At 46.3% G+C, this 20,347-nt stretch overlaps 1 protein-coding gene across 7 annotated transcripts in view; it reads right to left on the reverse strand.

Moving 5' to 3' along the window:
• Positions 1–20,347, reverse strand: part of SDK2 (sidekick cell adhesion molecule 2) — a 336,114-nt gene that overhangs the window by 80,237 nt on the left and 235,530 nt on the right. For all 7 annotated transcript variants that reach the window (XM_053375445.1, XM_053375441.1, XM_053375444.1 and 4 more), the window contains 2 exons: positions 9,552–9,658; positions 2,369–2,516 (listed from right to left, as the gene is read on the reverse strand). In XM_053375445.1, coding sequence (XP_053231420.1) covers positions 2,369–2,516; positions 9,552–9,658 — 255 coding nt within the window. The remainder of the gene's footprint in view (positions 1–2,368; positions 2,517–9,551; positions 9,659–20,347) is intronic.

Genomic DNA, 20,347 nt, shown 5'->3' on the forward strand with positions numbered 1-20,347 from the left:
ATTCTTGGGGGGGGGGGGGAGGGATGGATGCAACAGGAACTCGGGACCTGAAGTCAAGTGCTAATGATGAAGCAGAGTGAGCCCATTAACAAACTGAATAACACAGTCCTGGCTCCAGGCCACAATTCAGCTCAATGGAACATGTAGAAAGGAACTGTTGCTTACCGCCATCAAAAAACAGGGAGTACAAACTAAGGAGCGCTCATCCAAACCGACCTTTTGCCCCACGCTTTCTAGGCACAGTTAAGCCACGCTTTCCTGGACGCAGACTTGGAAAGCCCGGACCTGTGCCTAGAAATGGGAGCAAAGGTAAATGTTTGATGAGCATTCAGTTTGTTCGAAGGCAGCAGGAATCCACAGCTCCGTCTGCCAAGCCAACAGCATTCACCGGCTGGGGATTTTTCGCTCACGAGATGCCACTGCTGGATCTACTTTTCAAGGAAGGACCTCTTTGAACTCTCTTATGAATATTAATCAGCTGTAATTGCTGTGATATGGTTGATGGAGCCAGAATGGAAGGCAATTGGCATGCAAGCATTACTCTGCGGTGTCTCTGAGGCAGGGTGGGAACACGGGCCGTTACGCAAGTGGCTCCCGAGGGGACACTTAGCTGGCAAAGTGTGATGAAATGCTGGCCACCTTAGAGGGGAATGGCATGCCTCCCGTCAGGGGAGCGGGAAAGCTTCTCTGGGTGCTTCTAATATGGCGGGGGGGGGGCGGCAGCTTTAAAACTGTAAATTGATTGTTGAGGTATTGCAAGCAAGTAACTGGCAACGGGCTTTTAAAAAAACTTATCAAATTTTCGCTGGAAAGGATTAAATTGGGGTTGGGCAAAAGAGCTGGCATTTTGATGCAAATGTCACGTGAACGCTGAAAAAAGCTGGCATGCACCCCTGAGATGAACAGGGAGACAAAGCAGGGATTTCTGAGAGAATGAAAGTAATTTCCACTATTGGTCATATTTTTTTGCTTAAAACAGAGGAAAGGTCTATGTGTCTGGATGCATGGACAATCTCCTTGCTTTGATAGTGCTTTTATGTATGTGGAGAGTAATGGTAAAGAACCTAATGAGGGTTTGTGGGTTTTGCTCTAGGGCAGAGGTTTTCAACCTTTCTGAGTCCACGGCTCCCTTGACCAACTGCAATCTTTCTGTGGCACCCCTGTGGGGCTCAGGAGCCCAGTTATGTCACCCCTTGCCTGCACAGCTGGCAGCCCCTCACCCTTTTTCGAACACCCTCCCTTGTGGAGTGTTCCCTCAGCCTTCTCTCCTCTCCTCTCCCCTCCTTGGGAGTCCTCTGAGCAGCCATTGCTGCTGCCCCAGGTCTCTGAGATGCTGTTCCATGCCCCAAAGAGAGGTGCCTCTTCATGTGGGGCACCACAGGGGCCTGGGACCTGTCTGTCCATTAACCAACAGCAAGGGGTGGCAGACTTGCTTGCGTACTCTGAGACGGCCTGAACTCCTGGCAACCAGCACCCCCTGGCCAGCCCCAGAGCCACCACTCGCCTGGGGAGCTTGTAGCCAGGGCTGCTGCAACAACTGGGCAAGCCCTTGGGAGGCAGAGACACGAAAGAGCATTAGATGAGGGAGGGAAGGAAAAAGGGACAGAAGCCAGTGTTGCCATCATTCAAGGCACCCCAGGGTGGTCACGGCACACTGGTTGAAAACCACTGCTCTAGGGGTGAGTGCCCCAGTTAATCTGTGAGTGGGCTGCTTTGGATGCAGCCATCACGGTGGGAAGGAGAGGGAACACAACCTACCATATTTTTCGCTCTGTAAGACGCACCCGACCATAAGATGCACCTAGTTTTAGAGGGGGAGAACAAGGGGAAAACAATTCTCTCCCTCTCTGCGCAGCGCCCCTTCAGCAAAGCGGCAGGAGAAACGGAGCCCCTTCCATTTCTCCTCCCACTTCGCTGAAGGGGCGCTGCGCAGAGAGGGAAAGCTGCGCAGCGCCTCTCCAGTGACGCAAAGCCAGGAGAGCAAGAGGGGTCAGTGCGCACCGACCCCTCTTGTTCTCCTGGCTTCAGCGAAAGCAATGCGAAGCCATGGAGCCTGTATTCGCTCCATAAGACGCACACACATTTCCCCTTACTTTTTAGTAGGGGGAAAGTGCCTCTCATAGAGCGAAAAATACGGTAATTGTACTTTTTGTCCCTCGTGCTTATCCAGCTCATCCAGATGTGAACTTGCACTTCTCCCCTCTATGTTTATCAAGCCAAGCATGCAGGTGAAATAGCAGGCCTTTGAAGAGGACAATAAGAAGGCGTGTGGTTCCATTATCCAAAGTGTGTGGGTGCTGCTTTTCCCAACCACCTTCCAGCATTCTTTTAAACTCCGGTGGTTCTTCTAAAGGCCAGTTGTACTCACATGCGGCTGCTGGGAGGGATCTTGCGTCCGTCACGGAACCATGTGACCTGCGGGCGAGGGAAGCTGGCGATGCGGGGAGCGCGGATGACGGCGGCTTCCCCGTGAGACACACTCTGCTGCTTCTCAGTCTCCTCAAAGCTTCCCATATCTAGGGAGGAGAAAGGAAGAAAGAGCAGCAAACAGGTTAGGTGCAAGGGCAGAGAAACCAAATACCTGGCATTCTTAGAGCCTGGCTGTACAGCAGGTAAGTTGTAAGGCTACCACTACGTTTAAAGACATTCCCAAGAACCCAAAGCTTTGCTATTCTGCCATTTATACATGGAGGTCCTATGCAAGTGGATCAGGAAGATTATGAGAACAGGGTGGTAGGGGAGTCCCAATGAAAACTTAAGATGCCACATGGTAAGGCAGAGTTTATTAGAAAAGGCAGCTAGGCTCCTTCATACCTTCCAACTTTTTCTGATGCAAAACCAGGACATATGTCTTCCAGGACATACTCCTGAGCAAGTCACGTGACTCACGCCTCGCTCTCACCCTGAAAACACACTTTTTTTTTCAGGGCAAGAGTGTGCGAGATGGTGGAACACATAAGGGCCACCAAGATCTCGTGAGACAAAACAGGATGACTCTTTTATTCCAAGGCACTTGAAATGTATGCGACTTGTGGGCCACCAATCTGAACACAGCCAGCCAGATATGAATGGTATGGGACTGATAACCCTCCTGTGCTTGTCCTCTGCCTATAACTATAAACACGCGGTGGTGGAGGCAATGGCTATCAAGTATGCTGCATGCCACAATGCATTTGTATCCATGGATCCCAGTTGCACAAGCCAGCAGTGCAGTGCAATCCAGCCCAGTGTCATCAAAATGCCATAATCTAACTTCATTACAGGATTCCTGTATTGGTTCGCAGCTGTCATCTTGACACCTGGAAATTTGATAGATTTCCTCAACCTTTACTTGGCTACGCAGCAAGTCAGCTCTCATGCGGTGCTAGTTTTGTTTTGGGCATGAATTGCTAAGTGCAAAACACACACTTATATCATGCCAATCATGAAATGCTGCTACTTTTATGTATAAACGGCAGGTTTTTCCTTGGAAAAATAGATGGGAGAGAGTACCTGGCCCATTCTCAGTCACCGCCTGTGTGCACTTCGAAAGGTGACAATTTATATCGTGTGAGTGAGCACCCTTCTCGGCTGACATGATACGATACGCATTTTGTACTTGCAAATCGGTTCCCCGAGCGCAAGCAAATCACCAGAAGTGGGCACAAGTTGCAGCGGAGAAGCGTGGCTCTTCTGCAAACAGGTATGGCTTTTCAGCGAGGCATTATTGAGACTGTGCGGGTTTCTTTAGAACATAGACGGCACAAATTAATGTTTCATGTGCTTTAAATTGGCAATGACCCATGCTAAAAAGCAAATGTCTTGTTCTCCCACGCTCGATGCAATCTCCTCTGCTTATACACTCTGCCTATGCACGTTCATCTGTGCACCTCCCCTCCCAAACGCCCACACTCACAACCCTCCACTTACAGTTCCCAGGCCTCCCCCCCCTCCAACACTCATATAATCTACATTCAGAGGTGCCTTTCCCCTTTCCCCTCCTCAGTCCATTTGATCAACAGTTACCTTGATGCTGCTGGGATGGAGGTCAGTGCCTCTTCGTGCAGCACAGCTGCTTGTGTGCTTGAAAATTTATAGAACCTTTAATAATAATAGTACTAATGACAAAATTGGGGGGGGCGTGGGGAGACATTTTATTGACTTGCTTTAATTGCTGTAATTAAAAACGTGTAAAGAATCTCTTTTTAATGACTTGGCCATTAGCGTTAGCACAGCTGCCTGATTAATTTCCCATTAGCTGCCTGATTTGCCACCAACCTTTGGAGGGGGGGCTGCTTTGGGGAAGGTGGGGGGGGGAGAAGGTGATGATGGAGTGAATTAGGGGTGTTCAGATCTCTTAGGTGTGATCTGTAGGGCTTGGGTAATAACATAGGCCTTTTATTGGTTAAATGCTGAGGTAAACTGCACACCTGGCCAGGCGCCTCACACACGCCAAGGAAGCGCCATTTGACAACGGTGGACGGTGTCTGTCGCATTTGGAATGTGCCACAGCTTCAGGGGGCTGAAACCCCTCAGAGTTTGGGGCAGCTGCTTCGTGCTTCTTTCAGGAGTACCTGTTGCACCCCATCTCTGTCTTTGGGTGCTTCCAGGCGGAGGGGTGTGTGGTTTTTCTTTTTAAAAGCACTGTCCGCTCATTATTCTCCTGCTGTAGGCTACACAACTTTCCACATTTCAACAGGTACACCAACCTCCCCTTCTACTATGTCAATATTTGCTCACTTTTTAGGGGATAAAGAGCTGCCCCTGAGAGCCCTGCTCACCAAGGGGGAAAGCAGACCCCCCCTTCCAGTTCTCTTTCACCCACACTATACATTTAAAGGGGCGTGGGTGGTGATGTGGTCTAAATCTCTGAGCCTCTTGGGTTTGCCGATCAGAAGGTCTGTCCCGTCCCAGCTCCTGCCAACCCAGCAGTTCGAAAGCACACCAGTGCAAGTAGATAAATAGGTACTGCTGTGGCGGGAAGGTAAACAGTGTTTTCATGCACTCTGGCTTCCATCACTGTGTCCCATTGCACCAGAAGCAGTTTAGTCATGCTGGCCACATGACCCGGAAAGCTGTCTGTGGACAAACACCGGCTTCCTCGGCCTGAAAGCGAGATGAGCACTGCAACCCCATAGTCACCTTTGACTGGACTTAACTGTCCAGTGGTCCTTTACTTTTACTTTACCGTATTTAAAGAACTACTATGCCATTCTAACCGCCATGGCTCCCCGCCACCCCAAAGAATCCTGGGAACTGTATTTTGTTGACAGTCATTAGGAAACCCTTAACAAACTACAGCTTTCAGGAGTGAGAGCCATGATGTTTAAAGTGGAATAAGAGTGCTTTAAATATATGGCATGGCTGTGACCAGGAGGTTTTCATCCTGTAGATGCAATATGATTTACAAATTCAAAGATAGGAGATGTTCACAGATCTCTCCTTCTCCCCATTTTTGATGGTGATTATTTTCTTTCCCCAATTTTCAGTGGTTATTTTTCTTCCTGGCAGAGAGTCGTGAAAGTCAGCGTACTAAATCTTGGGGGGGGGGGTGTCCCCTCCCCACAGCACTCCTTTAGGCTGCAAGCAACAAGGTGCTCCTTCCCTCCCCACCCCTCGCCAAGACGTTTGAGTGGCTGTCTGGATTTTAATTTTCTTTCCCTGCTTCGGCTCGTAGATCTTCATTCCCGAGAATGCTGATGAGGCACCAAGTCCACTTAAGATTATTCCTGATGGAAAGTGCTTCTAACAAGGAGCGTCAGAGGGAGGTTAAGCCCCCATCGTTGGAGATGTTGGCCTCAGGGCTTCCTGCACCTGTAATTTCATCATGAATCTTGTAACCGCGGAGGAAGATCCCTTAAAAAAAGAAAGCTGCAAGAGTCGTGAATGTTTTTGGTTTTTCTTCAAGCGATTCCTGGTTCTCTTAAGTGCGGGGAGATAGCTAAGTGCACAACGGAGAGTAACTGCCACAATACAGAAATTGGTTCTGGCACAGTCTTTGCAGCATTAACTTTGTAGCAGCAATGCGCAGCGGTGAAGGAATACACAATTAGAAAAGGGTGGGTTTTAGTTCTTTAGCTTCTGGATAGTGGAGCCGCTTAATGGGTGTCCCTATGTATTTCTTTTTTCTTGATTAAAAAACAACAACACACAACCCAACAAACCCAGAAACCTCAAAGTATCTTTGAAGGTGCTTGTGCATTATTTGAAGCCTGACTCCAGGTTGTGAATTTTTAAAAATGGTGGCTCCCGCAGTTGTGGGCAAAGGATATGGAAGAGCAACATCAAAGGAAGAGAAGAGGGAATTAAGGCTTGGAAGAGTGCAATCAGCTATTGTGGTCCAGTGCTGAGACCAATGCCGGGACTTTCTGAGTTGTTCTTTCACCAGCTGAGATGCTCTCTTGCTTCTGATACCCACCCACCCCTCCACGCTTGTAGACGACGCTCCTCCAAAGCATCTCTTTTATTAGGATTAATTAAATGGCATCTCCCTTTCCCAGGCGGTGCTTCTATAGTCTGTGTAGTGACAGCACATGAAGCCTTGCAGGCACCTTGTCAACCTTGCCTGAGGCCTGAAATAATACACACACACCGCTCCCGCTGCTCCTTTCCTCTGGTTGGTGGTCCCGGCGCTTTTCTCTGCTTTCTTCTCCAGCTCTTGGCTCAGCAAGTTATTTCTCTTCTTCTCCGGGCTTTTGAAGTCCTCACAGCATGCACTGATCTGGCATGCAGAATCCGTTGTCAGACCTAGCCTTTTGGTGTCTGGGATCTGCTGCCCGTGCAGCCCGATGCTAACCTGGAAGAACCTAGCAAATCTCAGAAGAGAAACAAATTAGACAGTGAGAAGAATCAAGGCCTGCTTGCCATTTCCAGCTGCTCCAGATGACTTGAGGGCTGAGCATTCATCCAGATTTTGTTTCACAAAGCTTCTACGGAGGTCGGATTATACTCGGTCTTTATCATGCAGTTGTTTGCAGCGTGGCTATATGAAAATGTGCATTTGCCCTGCAATCATCCTGATTTGCTTGTGGGATGTTTATACACCTTCCCATTAGTAGTTCATTGATTCCATTTAAGTTTGTGCAGTTAAAGTTGATCAAAGGGCTCCACTGCAAATGCATTTCCCCATCACTTTCCTAACTGTAAAAAGTCTGATTCATCCCCACAGAAAAGCCCCGTCCCAGAGACCCACCCGCCCACCATCTGTGCTGAAGCATGAAGCTCTGTAGCTAAGTGCCGCAGGAGGCAGCCAACTGAGCCACAATCTTCAGTCGCCAGCAGAAGATTTGTCATTTACACCCCGGCCTCTTCCACCCCACCTCCCCGCACGTCGGAGAGACCAGGGCTGATTTATATGGGCGGCTTGTCCCTGCGTCAGGCAATGGTGCTGTAATTGTTATAAACATTGTTTGCTTTCCCTGCCTTCCAGAGGGTGCTGCCGAGAAGAACTGCTTGCTTTTGTTATAAGCCATCTTAGGGATTTAACACTTCAGGCAAACAGCCTCCTCCTCTTCCTTGGGGTGAGATTCACATGCAGTCCCGTTAATGTTCCTCCATGCTTATTTGCCACTTCTACTCTCCTGTCTCCTCATGGCTCTGTTAGCATTGGGGGGGGGCACGCACGACCCCCTTGCAACCTGCCTCCCAATCTCCCAATGCCCCTCAGTCCTGCTCTGTTTTCTTCCTGCAGCTCCATTACAAGGGACTGAAGATAAAGCTTTCACAAGTTCTCAGCTCCGCTTGCCATAGGAGATTTGCAAAGAGGGATGACAGTGGGGGGGGAAATCGGAAAGGTCCCCCCCTTCTTTTAAAAAAGAAAGCAAATAGACCAACAAAGAAAGAAAAAAGAGACATTTTAAGATCTGTCAGCTTGGAGGAAAGGGGCATCGCTTTGGAGGTTCTGTCATTTGGCACTGCTACAAAAGGTCACTTCATTGTTGTCAGAGGATTAATAAAGTGTGATAAAATTGGAAGGTGACCTCTCATGGACAGGACATGGCTGCCGAATACCCTTTCATTATTGCTGTATCAAAAATTCTGCAGCCGTCTGAGTGGTGTCCTTTACAAAGTCCTCTAATCTTGATCAGAAGAAGGTGAAAGAGGCCCTGGTTTGATGATGTTCTGTCCCTGCGGTTCATCACTCACCCTGTAAAGAGACTGTGCCTTTCTTTTAATTTGCATTCCTCCACCTCCACCTTCCAGCTGTTGATTCCAAATCCACTTTGCGCTGCTCAACTGAAGAGCCCTTTAGCACCCAATAATTTCTCACCTAACATTTTGCTCACCAAGAGCAGCCCAGATCTTGCTGCCTGATGACCTTGACTACTTGTCATAAAGATATGCTGCAACTGAAATGTTTCTCTCTCTGTGCATGTGAAAGAGGAATCACATGTGATAATAAGGCCACAACTAACAAACCTCTGAAAAGAGTATTTCCTGATTGTGACTGGGAAAGGGGTAATTCAGACAAGTTTAGAAAAGTGCTCAGGAGGTGCTCAGAGCGCAAAGGGGAGTCGAAGGGAACATCAGCATTAGAAATGAACTAGCATTCTTCCCATGAATTCTTTCAGACTGTCTTTTAGGTTTTTGGGAAATGATGTATAATGAAATGAAGAAAATGTTTAAATGGGCTATTCCCAAAAGACCAGAAGCTTTTCTTATAGGTATAATAGGGACGGATGTTCCAAAGATGATGACCGAATTATTAATGTAAGTGTCAACAGCAGCAGCTAGAATATTATATACACAGAAATGAAAAGAAGAGAAGGTTCCAACGAGGGAGGAATAGCTTTTGAAAGTAATGGGGACTGTGCAGAAATGGCAAAGCTGGCAGCGAAATTAAGATATCGAAATGACAAACTTTTCATAGAAGAATGGAGGCCTTTTGTGGACTATTAAAAAACAATACTACAGTCAAACGAAATTCAGGGCAGGATTTGAGATAAAAGCAGCGAAAGAAAAATGACAAAATACTTGTAATAGACAAACTTTTTGTAATAGCTAAAGATATAATGCAATAGAAAAGGTCTGAGTCAACTTATGAAACAATGTGTTCAATTTGAAGGTTATTGTGAAAATATTTGAATGAAGGAATATGACATGACTGTCAACCTTGCCAACCTACCATCACCAGGTTTCTTTGGGGCAAAGCCATGACAGTAAAACTGGTATTAAACTGCTATTGGTTTAGAGTGTAGACCTATCCTTGTTCAGGAAGGACACAATCTCAAATAGTTTATTGGTCCTCCAGTCACTTGCCCTATCATCCAATGGGCAAGTCCCTTCATTCGGGGTAGGTAGCACGGGCATGCCCTGAGGCATCCTGGCAGAGCAGGGGAACAGCTCCTACTCAAGGAAATTATTCCCCAGGTTGTTGCTCTTGTTCCTCCAGGTGGCCCTGGAATCTCATGGGGTCCTGGGGCCTCCCCAGCACTCCAGAGGTGGTGGGAATGGTCAACCTCTCTTGCCATCATCCTTTGCCCTCTTGCTCTGTAGCTCACTTCATGGATTATTTCCCTGTATATACATATATATTTATAAACTTTTCGAGCATGACATGCGCCACCACTTACATGCCACCTGCACTTCAGTCTGCCTTTGCAGAAGGGCTCCCATGCGATTGCGCACAATGCAGCGGTAGAAGCCAGCATGCGTACGGTCCAGGGATGTGATCATGTACCTTGAAAAAAAGAGAGAGAGAGGAGGGGGAGATGACTAAACAGATCAATGCAATACACAATCAATGAGGTAGATAGTAAGGGCAACTGTAATCCCATACATCTCCTGATAGGCTAAAGTGAATTACTGTTGTGTACACTGTGGTGACATGGCCTATATCAACACAAACTTTCATTATTTACTTGCCGATTGATTATGTGGTGGCCTTTACACTCCATTTTCGTGGACAAAAAAAATTGAAAAAAAGTAAAAGTAGATAAAAGCCAAAAAAATTATTAAATCTGTTGTTGGAATAAAACTAGGAGAGAAGGGTTGAAGAAAGCAACTGGTCTTACATGATGCTGAACTTTGGGAAAACAAGCATTTTTTATTCGGGATTCATTCCCACAGGCACACTCCAGTTTGGTTAGGTATCTGCTTGGACCGGAAGATGTCCCTTCTGTTCTAGCCCTACAATTTTGTGTTTCTTAAAAAATATTTTAAACCTATATGGGAGAGAAACTGACCACATTGTTTTGGATTAAATGAACGTGCAGTGCTCATATTTGGGTGGGGAGGGAAGGAAGCTGAGAATCATTTCTCCCAAGGATGGCTGCCTGACTAAACTAAGCAAGCTAAGCAGAGCTAAAGGTAAAGGTAAAGGGACCCCTGACCATTAGGTCCAGTCGCGGACGACTCTGGGGTTGCGGCACTCATCTCGCTTTACTGGCCGAGGGAGCCGGCATACAGCTTCCGGGTCATGTGGCCAGCATGACTAAGCCGCTTCTGGCGAACTAGAGCAGCGTACGGAAACGCTGTTTACCTTCCCGCTGGAGTGGTACCTATTTATCTACTTGCACTTTGACGTGCTTTTAAACTGCTAGGTTGGCAGGAGCTGGGACCGAACAACCGGAGCTCACCCCATTGCGGGGATTCAAACCGCCAACCTTCCTATTGGCAAGCCCTAGGCTCTGTGGTTTAGACCACAGAGCCACCCGCGTCACAGAGCTAGAGAGCCATAAATTCAGGTTTGGTATCAGGACCACCAAGTATGGGAGCCGCAAAATTTCCTGTTGGGAATATGGCGCTCCTTTGGTTGCTGCCTTGAACTCTGCATGGTATTGCTGTACTGCTTTTTAAAGCATACATGCACTGGTGCATCTTGGAGAAGTAGTTTCATGGCAAAATATGAGCATGGAATTTGCATGCTGCTGCATCTCTGAATCTGAGAAGCCATATAACCACCTTGGCCAGTTGATTGTGTGGTCACACTCTCTTGCTCTGCAAAGATCAAGTATGTCAGTGCTGGTACATCCTGTGCAAATTAATTGAAACAAAGCATGTTTTCTATCTTACTCGTAATCCTGTACTCAAAACAAACACGAAAAATCAGTTAATCATTATGGTGTCGGAAGCCTGCAGCCAATAGAAGGAATGATGCGCTCGCCACAATATATTGAGGTTCTAAGAAATAGAGTTATTCCAGAGCTGGAAAAGAGGTATCCTGACGGTACTGGGATATTGCAGCAGGACCTAGCCCCCTGTCACACATTGAAAGTGGTGAAGAACTTCATGACAGAGCAGCAAATACAGGTACTTGATTGGCCAGGGAATTCCCCAGATGTAAATTCCATTGAGAATTTGTGGGCTATATGCAAAAGTCGCCTCTGTGCTATAGACTGTACGACTATGGAGAAGCTCACTCAAGGGATCCGAAAATCAACAGTGACTGTTCGAAACTAGTAGACTCCATGCCAAACCGTGTTCAAATGTTACTTAAAAACAGCGGAGGTAATGTTACTAATGGTATGTATATGTGAGTTTTGTACATGTATATGTGAGTTTTGTACAATAAACTACATTGTTTGTTTCAATTAATTTGCACAGGGGTGTACTATGAGCCTTGCATGTACTTTAGCCAAATTAGAGAGCATAGAACTTTAAAATGATATCTAGCATCTCTGAGGCTGTAGCCAGGAGCCACCACCATATCTGCCACACTGGCTCATATGTGATAAGAAGGGATGTTGGGTGGATATGAACACTATTAAAAATGCCAGTGTCACAGGCAGCATTTGCTTCTATTTTTCCCTTAACCTTTATAAACCGATTGTAAAAACAACAACCCTCTAAGCCATTTACAAAAAACAGAACATTAAAATTCTCAATAAGAAACAATTAAAACAGGTATTTAAGAGCATTCAAATGATGCTTAAAACCAACAGTAGCTAAAAAGAGACAAAACACATGTAACTTTCTACAGGTTTGGATAAGTTTGCTTGATTCAACTTGCTTGTTGATTGGTGCAAGATTATGTATTTCTCAGTACAACAGATAGATTGAAATAAAAATTGGGAAATTATATAAAGGACAAAGCTGACCTATAAAAAAGAACAGTAAGTAGTATCCAACATGTGATTTTTCTGAAAGTTGTTGGGCGTCTGAACTCCTGACTTTTTCTTTCAGACTCTGGGCTTCAAATGAACATCACAAAACGTTAAAATGAAGCAAATCAGAGAAAAGGCCAGAGTTCTTGAGCTTCCACTATTTCAGGTTCAGAGGTATTCATATTCCTTGGTCCTGCTTAGAATTTTATTTTTTTTAAATGAAACAGGGAATGTGGGCTACCCCATAGCTTGTGAAAATGAAAGCCTCTGTTATCATCTTTTCTGCCCATTCTCTCTCCATTTCCAGCAATCCCCAATGTGGATATTCTAGAGCTGGAAGAAGTTCAGAAAAGGGCAAAACCAAAATGATCAAGCGAGGAAAGGTAGCAGCATTTGGGACTTTTTTTTTCATTTAGAGAAAAGGTGACTAAGAGGTGACATGACAGAAGTATATAACTTCATGCATGGCATAGGAAAGGTGGCTGGTGAAAAGTTTTTCTCCCTCTGCCACAACTCGAGAATTCATGGACATCTGATGATGATGATGATGATGATGATGATGATAATAGGCTGGGTTTCCCCAGCCACTCTGGGCAGCTCCCAACAGAATATTAAAAACATGATAAAACATCAAACATTAAAAACTTCCTTAAACAGGGTTCCTTTCAGATGTCTTCTAAAAGTCAGATAGTTGTTTATTTCCTTGACATCTGATGGGAAGGCGTTCCACAGGGCGGGCACCACTACCGAGAAGGCCCTCTGCCTGGTTCCCTGCAACCTCAGTTCTCTCAGTGAGGGAACCGCCAGAAGGCCCTCGGAGCTGGACCTCAGTGTCCGGGTTGAACGATGTGGGTGGAGACACTCCTTCGGGTATACAGTCATACCTCATGTTACATTTGCTTCATGTTACGTTCTTTCAGGTTATGTCCCGCGGCGACCCGGAAGTACCGGAAAGGGTTACTTCCGGGTTTTGCCGCTCGCGCATGCACAGAAGCGCAAAATGACATCAAGGCGCATGCAACCCGCGCGTGCGCAGACGCACCTCTGCGGGTTGCGCTCTTGTCATGTTGCGAACGGGCCTCTGGAACGGATCCCGTTCGCAACCAGAGCTACCACTGTACTGGGCTGAGGCCGTTTAGGGCTTCAAAGGTCAGTACCAGCACTTTGAATTGTGCTTGGAAATGTAATGGGAGCCAATGTAGGTCTTTCAGGACTGGTGTTATATGTTCTCGGTGGCCACTCCCAGTCATCTGATGAAGCTATGAAGCTGAATGTTGGAAGATTTGGGACAGATAAACTATGGGCATGTAAACTATGACACTTCTTCCCATAGGAGGCAGTGGTGGCCAGCAAACTGGGTGGCTTTAAAGAGGATTAGACCAATTCATGGAGGATAAAGACTACCAATGGTTTCTAGCCATGATGGCAATGCTCTGCTTTCACAGTTGGAAACAGTAATCCTTCTGAATCTCAGTTGCTGGAAACCACAGGCATCTGTTTGGCCGCCATGAGAAGAGAATGCTGGACCAGATGGGACACTGGTTTCATCCAACAAGCTCTTCTCATTTTTTTATGTACACAGATTATTTCGTCAGCACTGTGCAGTATAGCATTGCTCCACCCCACCCCACCCCATAAAATGCGCATGGAACTTTGCTATGTGTCATCAAGGCAGCTGTAATTACATGTCATTTTGGGGGGGGATGGATCTATGTTCAAACAGGTTTGAAGCATCCTTACCACTGGTGGTAACTTCGAGAGACTGTGAAAACCAGGGGGACTTGCTGAAATATGTGGGTTTTTCTAAGCATGGCAGCTGGATGGGGATGCTATGGTGAAACGAGTTTGGGGACATGGGAGTGTGAAAGCCTGGGAAATGAAGTAGGAAAAGATCATGGAAAAACTGAAGAGGAATATGTTATGGGGCTAGCAGGAAAAGCTTTCCCTTTAGGCTGCAGAAAACCTGGAAAGAGTGAATTAATCTCAGGCATTCATTTATGTACTTTCTCTGCAGCAATGAAAGAAACCAGAGGATGGAAACTCAAAGGAAATAAGTGAAGGAATTCAGACTGCTTCCAGCCCCCACATCCTAAAATTTAATCAAGTACTAAAAGTGCCGGAGGCTCCTTTGATACGAGTTTGTTTGTATTTTTCTTTTCGATACGCAGTTTAAATTAAACTTTAATAATGAGAGGTGATCATCTAATGGTTGCCTTGAAGTCTGGAGACGCTTCTCCCCCAGTGCAGACACACTGCTGTTTGCCTGCGGCGTGCAGAAAAATTCATCTCTACCTGTGGATATAGAGGGCAAGAGACCCCCATTGGACAAAGCAGGAGAGCTGAGTGCCTGCCCTCCTGATGTTGGCGCAGTGGCTGCCCATGTAGTAGTTACAAGGCGGAAGGCTTTGAAGTACAGAGGATGTTTCAAGACAACAAGGTGACATAAGTGCTAAGGCCAATAGGGCATGGGAGGAATAGGCAGCTGCTGTGCTTTTCCAGAATACTTGAAATGTCAGGGAAAGCTTCTGAGTCCATTAGAATTAGAGGACAATGGTTCATTTAAAGTCTCTGGCTGCTTATCACCATTGCTATCACCCTTACTGTGATATGGCCAGTCCAGGGATATATGGAGATTACTTAACAGAAAAAGCAACTTATCTTCCATGCAAGTTCCCCATTCTAGCGGGCCTACCATATGCATAAACACAAGAGTCCTTCACAATTCTTCATCCACTGTCCTGATTGGCATGTCAATGAGCAAAGTGCAGGGCTCTTGGAGAGGAGATTGCAGCCCCGCTTCCTTCTCCACGGTTGTTCTGCTGCACTGAGCCAAGCCTCAATTATTGCAGCAAACTCTTTGTGTGGCTACCCTTGGTGCAAAACATGCCGGCTAGACTGTTGATAGGGGTCAGATTATTGCTACCACTCTTGTGTTCAAAAGCTTCCATTGGCTGCCCATATGCTACCAGGCCAGGTTAAAGGTTCTTGTACAGTGGTACCTCGGGTTACATACACTTCAGGTTACATACGCTTCAGGTTACAGACTCCACTAACCCAGAAATAGTACCTCGGGTTAAGAACTTTGCTTCAGGATGAGAACAGAAATCATGCTCTGGAGGTGCGGCAGCAGCAGGAGGCCCCATTAGCTAAAGTGGTGCTTCAGGTTAAGAACAGTTTCAGGTTAAGAACGGACCTCCGGAACAAATTAAGTACTTAACCCGAGGTACCACTGTGTTAATTTACAAGATATTTAACAACTTGGGTCCAGGATAACTCAGGCAATGCTTGAGTCATTATATCCCAAGGCTCAGATGCAGAACTCTCCTCCACCAGCAGCAGTGTGTTCAATATTGCGGACTCAGTTTTATGGAATCCCTTCCAGTTAAGGGCAGACAGCCCCCCTCTCTCTGCTGAAATTCTGGAGCAGGCTCTCCCCCCCTCCTATTCCACCAGGCATTTAACTGAATTCTGATTTAATTGTTTTAACTGATTTTTAGCTTTGTTGTATTGAGTTACTTGTACAACCCTTAGAGACAAAAATTTAAGTAAGCATTATACAAATTGGTGAGACAAATAAGTAAATAATAAAATGCCCCAATGAACGTTAAGATCCTCATCCTAGCAGGCTGCTGCGAATTAATTACCAGTCTGCATGCTGACACAGGCTCCTGAGAACCCTTGAGCATTGCCTGGCTTCTTCTTGGTTTTTTCATTTCTTTCAATAGTGATGTGCCCTTCGATTTTCACATCCTCTTTCATTCCTATATTAATGTGGTCCTGGAAAAAAAACAAAAAACCCACACCTACACCAAAAGTGTTCAGCACTGCAAAATGCTGTGCTGAGGGGGAAGATTTGCAAAGGATGGTATTGGGGGTGCAAACACAGGCCTGGTTTAATCCGCTGATGAGTCTTTTGGCCTCAGTTGGCCTGCATAGCAGTTCTTAGGCAGCAACCCCCCCACACACTTGCACGGGAGTAAAATCCATTTTATACAGCGGGGCTTACTCCGTCAGTCTTAATCCCCTCTCCAATGGCCCACCAACCTTTCAGCAGTACCTGCCTCTATCTCTGCTGTTTCAGGACTTGACTTAGCTTATCACACAAGAGCTCTGACCATAATCCTCAACTCATTCTTCAATCCACCTTTCTCTCCTTTTGACAGGCTAGCTCCAAACTTCTTAATTCTGCCAGCCTATTGGAGGGAGTTGTTAATTCCTAGCGGTGGTGCTCCAAACCCACGTTCCGTGTAAGGGAAGGCTACAAATTCCAGCACAGCTGTCCAAAGACTCCATGTGATGTTTGGACAAAACTCCATGCCAAAGCTCTGGGATGTTGGCAGGGTAAACAAGGACCTGAGGGTTATCTGGGCTTGACAGGGCTGTTTGCCAGCTCCTGTCCTCTCTCTCTCTCTCTCTGCCTCTTTGCTTCTTATAGCTATGAAGTCCTTTGCCAACTGGCTGGAATGCCAACCTGCATTTTATCCAAGGGCAAGTACCACGGGCAACTTTCAGCATCCTGCGTATAATGCGGACAGACTCATTAGGCCATGAAGACAGCAGTGTTTGTGGTCATCACAAACGCCTCATATTTACCCTCTCCTGCATTAAGGGCCTGACAGGTCAAATGGGAATTGCGTTTGCTCCAGTTCAACACACTGTACTGGGACTCAAGAGTTCGGCTATACTACTAAAAAGGTGAATATCTCGATTGAGCCTGTAGGTGGCAGCATAGGATGCCCTACTTGGAAACCACCAATCAGGTTAAATGAGGTTGATGTCCATAGGAGTTTTCATAGGGAGTTTGCATTACCCAACCTCTTTTCTCAAGGCCTTGATGTTGGTGCCTTATTGGAGGAGTGAAAGGGCACTGGATGAGCTTGAGGAAGGCATGCCATATACTATCAGCAATCCTTCCTTTTACACCAACAGGGGACATTGTGGAATTCATCTGTGATTAGCAGAAATGAGCTGGGATATAAACTGGCAGGGACCATCACTTTGGGTCACCTTTGGGCACTATGTCAACAGGCAGATTCCCCAAAAGGTGTTAGTGATGCTTAGAAATGGGACTGAGCTTGATGGCTTTTAATGAGGGGAAATGCAACCTCTATGAAAAGTGATTTTTTTCTCTCCAAATGTTGTTCCAGGGAACTCCTAAGGCTATGAAAAAAAAGGAAAAGAGAAATAATTAAAAATACAGCCTGCAAGCTTGGTTGCTACTGCTCCCTCTCAGTGCGTGCTCCCTCTTGTCTCTCATATCTCTTGGCTCAAGCACAAATAAAGTGGAAGAAAAGGAAGGATTGAAATGAACCATAAAAGGCATGGACAGAAGGAATTGAGGTGCGCATATTGCATTAGGGTCCTTTGGTACTGCTGTGACATTTTAATATTGGGGGTCTTCCTTGCAACAAAAGGCAAAGGTTTTGTAAACTGCTGTCAAGAGGTATAAACGTTTTGATAAGTAAAAAAAGTTGTTAAATAGATAAATAAAATGAACAAGGCTCCATGGCATCATTGGATAAAGACAAATGTAGATTTCAATGGCAGGCAGAATTGACCCTTTGCTCACTGGCTGTACAGACTGCATTACGAAAATGTATACCAGCCCTCGGGTCTTTCTCCTCTTCTTGTGCATCAGGTGAATTTCCTGCCTTTTTAACATTTTACTTTACTTAATGGCATATAGACATTAATACCCTTTTTATTTTTTTAAATGAAATGTTCTAAAAGCAGACACTCCCCAAATCCTGGAGTATTTATTACTACTTTTTAAATGTTTCTTGATGTTTTAAGATGAATCTGAATGCACAAATGATGTCACAGGTGCTAGCCAATCGGCACCCCATTCAATTTGAACCAATCTGAAAGCCTGCAATAGTCCATCCCCATCCCCCTCAAGTTCTCTTTGGGAGAGAAAGTACATTTGTCTACACATCAATGGAGGCACTATCAGACTTCCTCTGCCATTCTTAAAAATGTTCTGTCTGTCTTCATCCAAAGTAGCCTCCATAAGAGAGAAATCACTGTTATACAATGCCCCCATGTGTGCTCCCTGCTGCCTGCCCTGCAGTGGTTCCTATGTTTTAGCCCTGTTGTAGGCTTTAACTACATGAACTGGGAGTAGTAGTAATAATAATAATAATAATAATGATTTATTTATACCCCGCCCATCTGGCTGGGTTTCCCCAGCCACTCTGGGCAGCTCCCAATCGAATATTAAAAACACAATACCGCATTAAACATTAAAAACTTCCCTAAACATGGTCCCCTTCTGCACTACAAGGACATCTTACACAGGAGGGCTCTAGATCTGAGAGAACACTGGGAAAAGTCCCTCTGGTGCAATCCTTCCTCCATTTTATGTGCCATTTTAACCCACAATACCAAAGTGTGACACATCATCGGGGGCATTGTAGGAAATTTAAATGGTGGGCTTCGCCAGCGTTCTGGGGCCTACGAATGCTGAGTGCTGACGCCTGCCCTGCTCTTAACTGCTTCAATCACCTAGTCTACCTTTTTAGGTTAAGCAATTGAAGCTGTCGTTTTAGCAAGATATATATAGAGAAAACATTTTTACATGCTGGGTACAACTGCTGGAACTCAGCCATTCAGAAAGACACATTAAACACTCCTGAATCCAAGCCAGCAGGCAATTTAGACAAAGAATACCACACAGCACTTGCAGATAGTGGCTGGTTTCTCTCTCCCCTTTTTCTTTGCTGTATTCAATGACATTCATCTATCTTATCGTCAAGTACTGTGCCTTTGTCTTCCTTCCTTGAATCTAAGAAAGAGTGTTAGCTCAGTCATTAAAACACTTGATCTGAAGTCACCTGTGTTGTTGCTGCATACTGGGAGGGAGAGGAGGGAAGGCAAGGCAACGGCAGGTGAGTGTGGTTCAGAGGCACCAGATACGCTCCGCTGGTGCTTTTGCACCACAGCAACCTCCCGCATCCCCTTTTCTGTCCTGGTATTCAGAAGTGGCACAGTGTCAGGGACTGGCAGGACGCGGATAAGGGTGCATCGGGGGAAGATGGGGCTAGTATCTGACTCTCGTGGTTTGTGGGGACCTGTAACAGCCAGAAGGCAAGCGCCAGAAACAGGGGAAGCTTCAGAGCTGCAGAATAGAGCAAAAGTTGGGTGTGAATAAGAGGGAGAAGAGGCAGGTCAGGCAAGTGAAGGGTGGGTGCTTCCCCACCCTCTCCTGCACCACTGTCTCCCAGAACCAGCAGAGAACTGAAGTGAGAGCAGCAGAGGCAGCTTCCAGGTAGACATAGTCTCTGACTGCATGTGTGCAGCCCATTGGGGGAAGATACATAGGATGGAGGAGGGCGTGTGGTCCCATGTCGCTGCAGCTGCTCCATAGAGCGCAGACCTGGGAATAGCTGCCTATATGCTAGGCTTGTGTGTGTGGGTATTCGGAGCTGTGGAAACTACTGTAAGTGTCAGCTCTGAGTTAACTATCTACTGTGTGCATTGCTTTGGCTGGGGAGCACCCTTGACACGCTGGTGACTGGAGATCAGGTGAATCCTGCTGTCCCACCCTGCTGTTTGCTACTGCCACACAGGCATGGTGTAAGCCAGAGCTGTCTCTGGAACAAGAGTCCAGGGTACAAGGGACTATGTTGTTGCACTGCAAGGAGCAGGAACTAGTCCCAGAGTCATGTTTGTACACAGGAAAGTGGGCAAATGGTCAAGGAAGGAAGTGGACCACACTAGGAAGTACTAAGTCAAGAGAAAGAGTCGAACTATTGGTTCAGCTACACTGTACTGGTTTGTCAACACAGTAAGGTAAGGTAAGGTAAGGTAAAGGTAAAGGACCCCTGGATGGTTAAGTCCAGTCAAAGGCGACTAAGGGGTGCGGCGCTCATCTCGCTTCAGGCCGAGGGAGCCAGCGTTTGTCCAAAGACAACTTTCCAGGTCATGTGGCCAGCATAACTTAACCACTTCTGGCGCAACAGGACACCGTGATGGAAGGCAGAGCGCATGGAAATGCTGTTAAGCTTCCTGCCGCAGTGGTACCTATTTATCTACCTACACTGCTGTGCTTTCAAACTGCTAGGTTGGCAGGAGCTGGGACAGAGCAACGGGAGCTCACTCCGTTGCACAGATTTGAACTGCTGACCATCCGATCAGCAAGCCCAAGAGGCTCAGTGGTTTAGACCACAGCACCACGCACTCCCTTATCAACACCGTATTGTCTATACTGCTAGTCGGTGGTTCTCCAGGGTTTCTCCTGGGACCTTCTGAACGTAAGAGGAAAGGGAGAGGAAGTTGTGCTGCACAGGAGGAAGTGCTAACTAACAGGACTTTGTCAGTACAAC

The sequence above is a fragment of the Podarcis raffonei genome, chromosome 2, assembly GCF_027172205.1.
Source record: "Podarcis raffonei isolate rPodRaf1 chromosome 2, rPodRaf1.pri, whole genome shotgun sequence".
NCBI classification, from domain to species: Eukaryota; Metazoa; Chordata; class Lepidosauria; order Squamata; family Lacertidae; genus Podarcis; species Podarcis raffonei.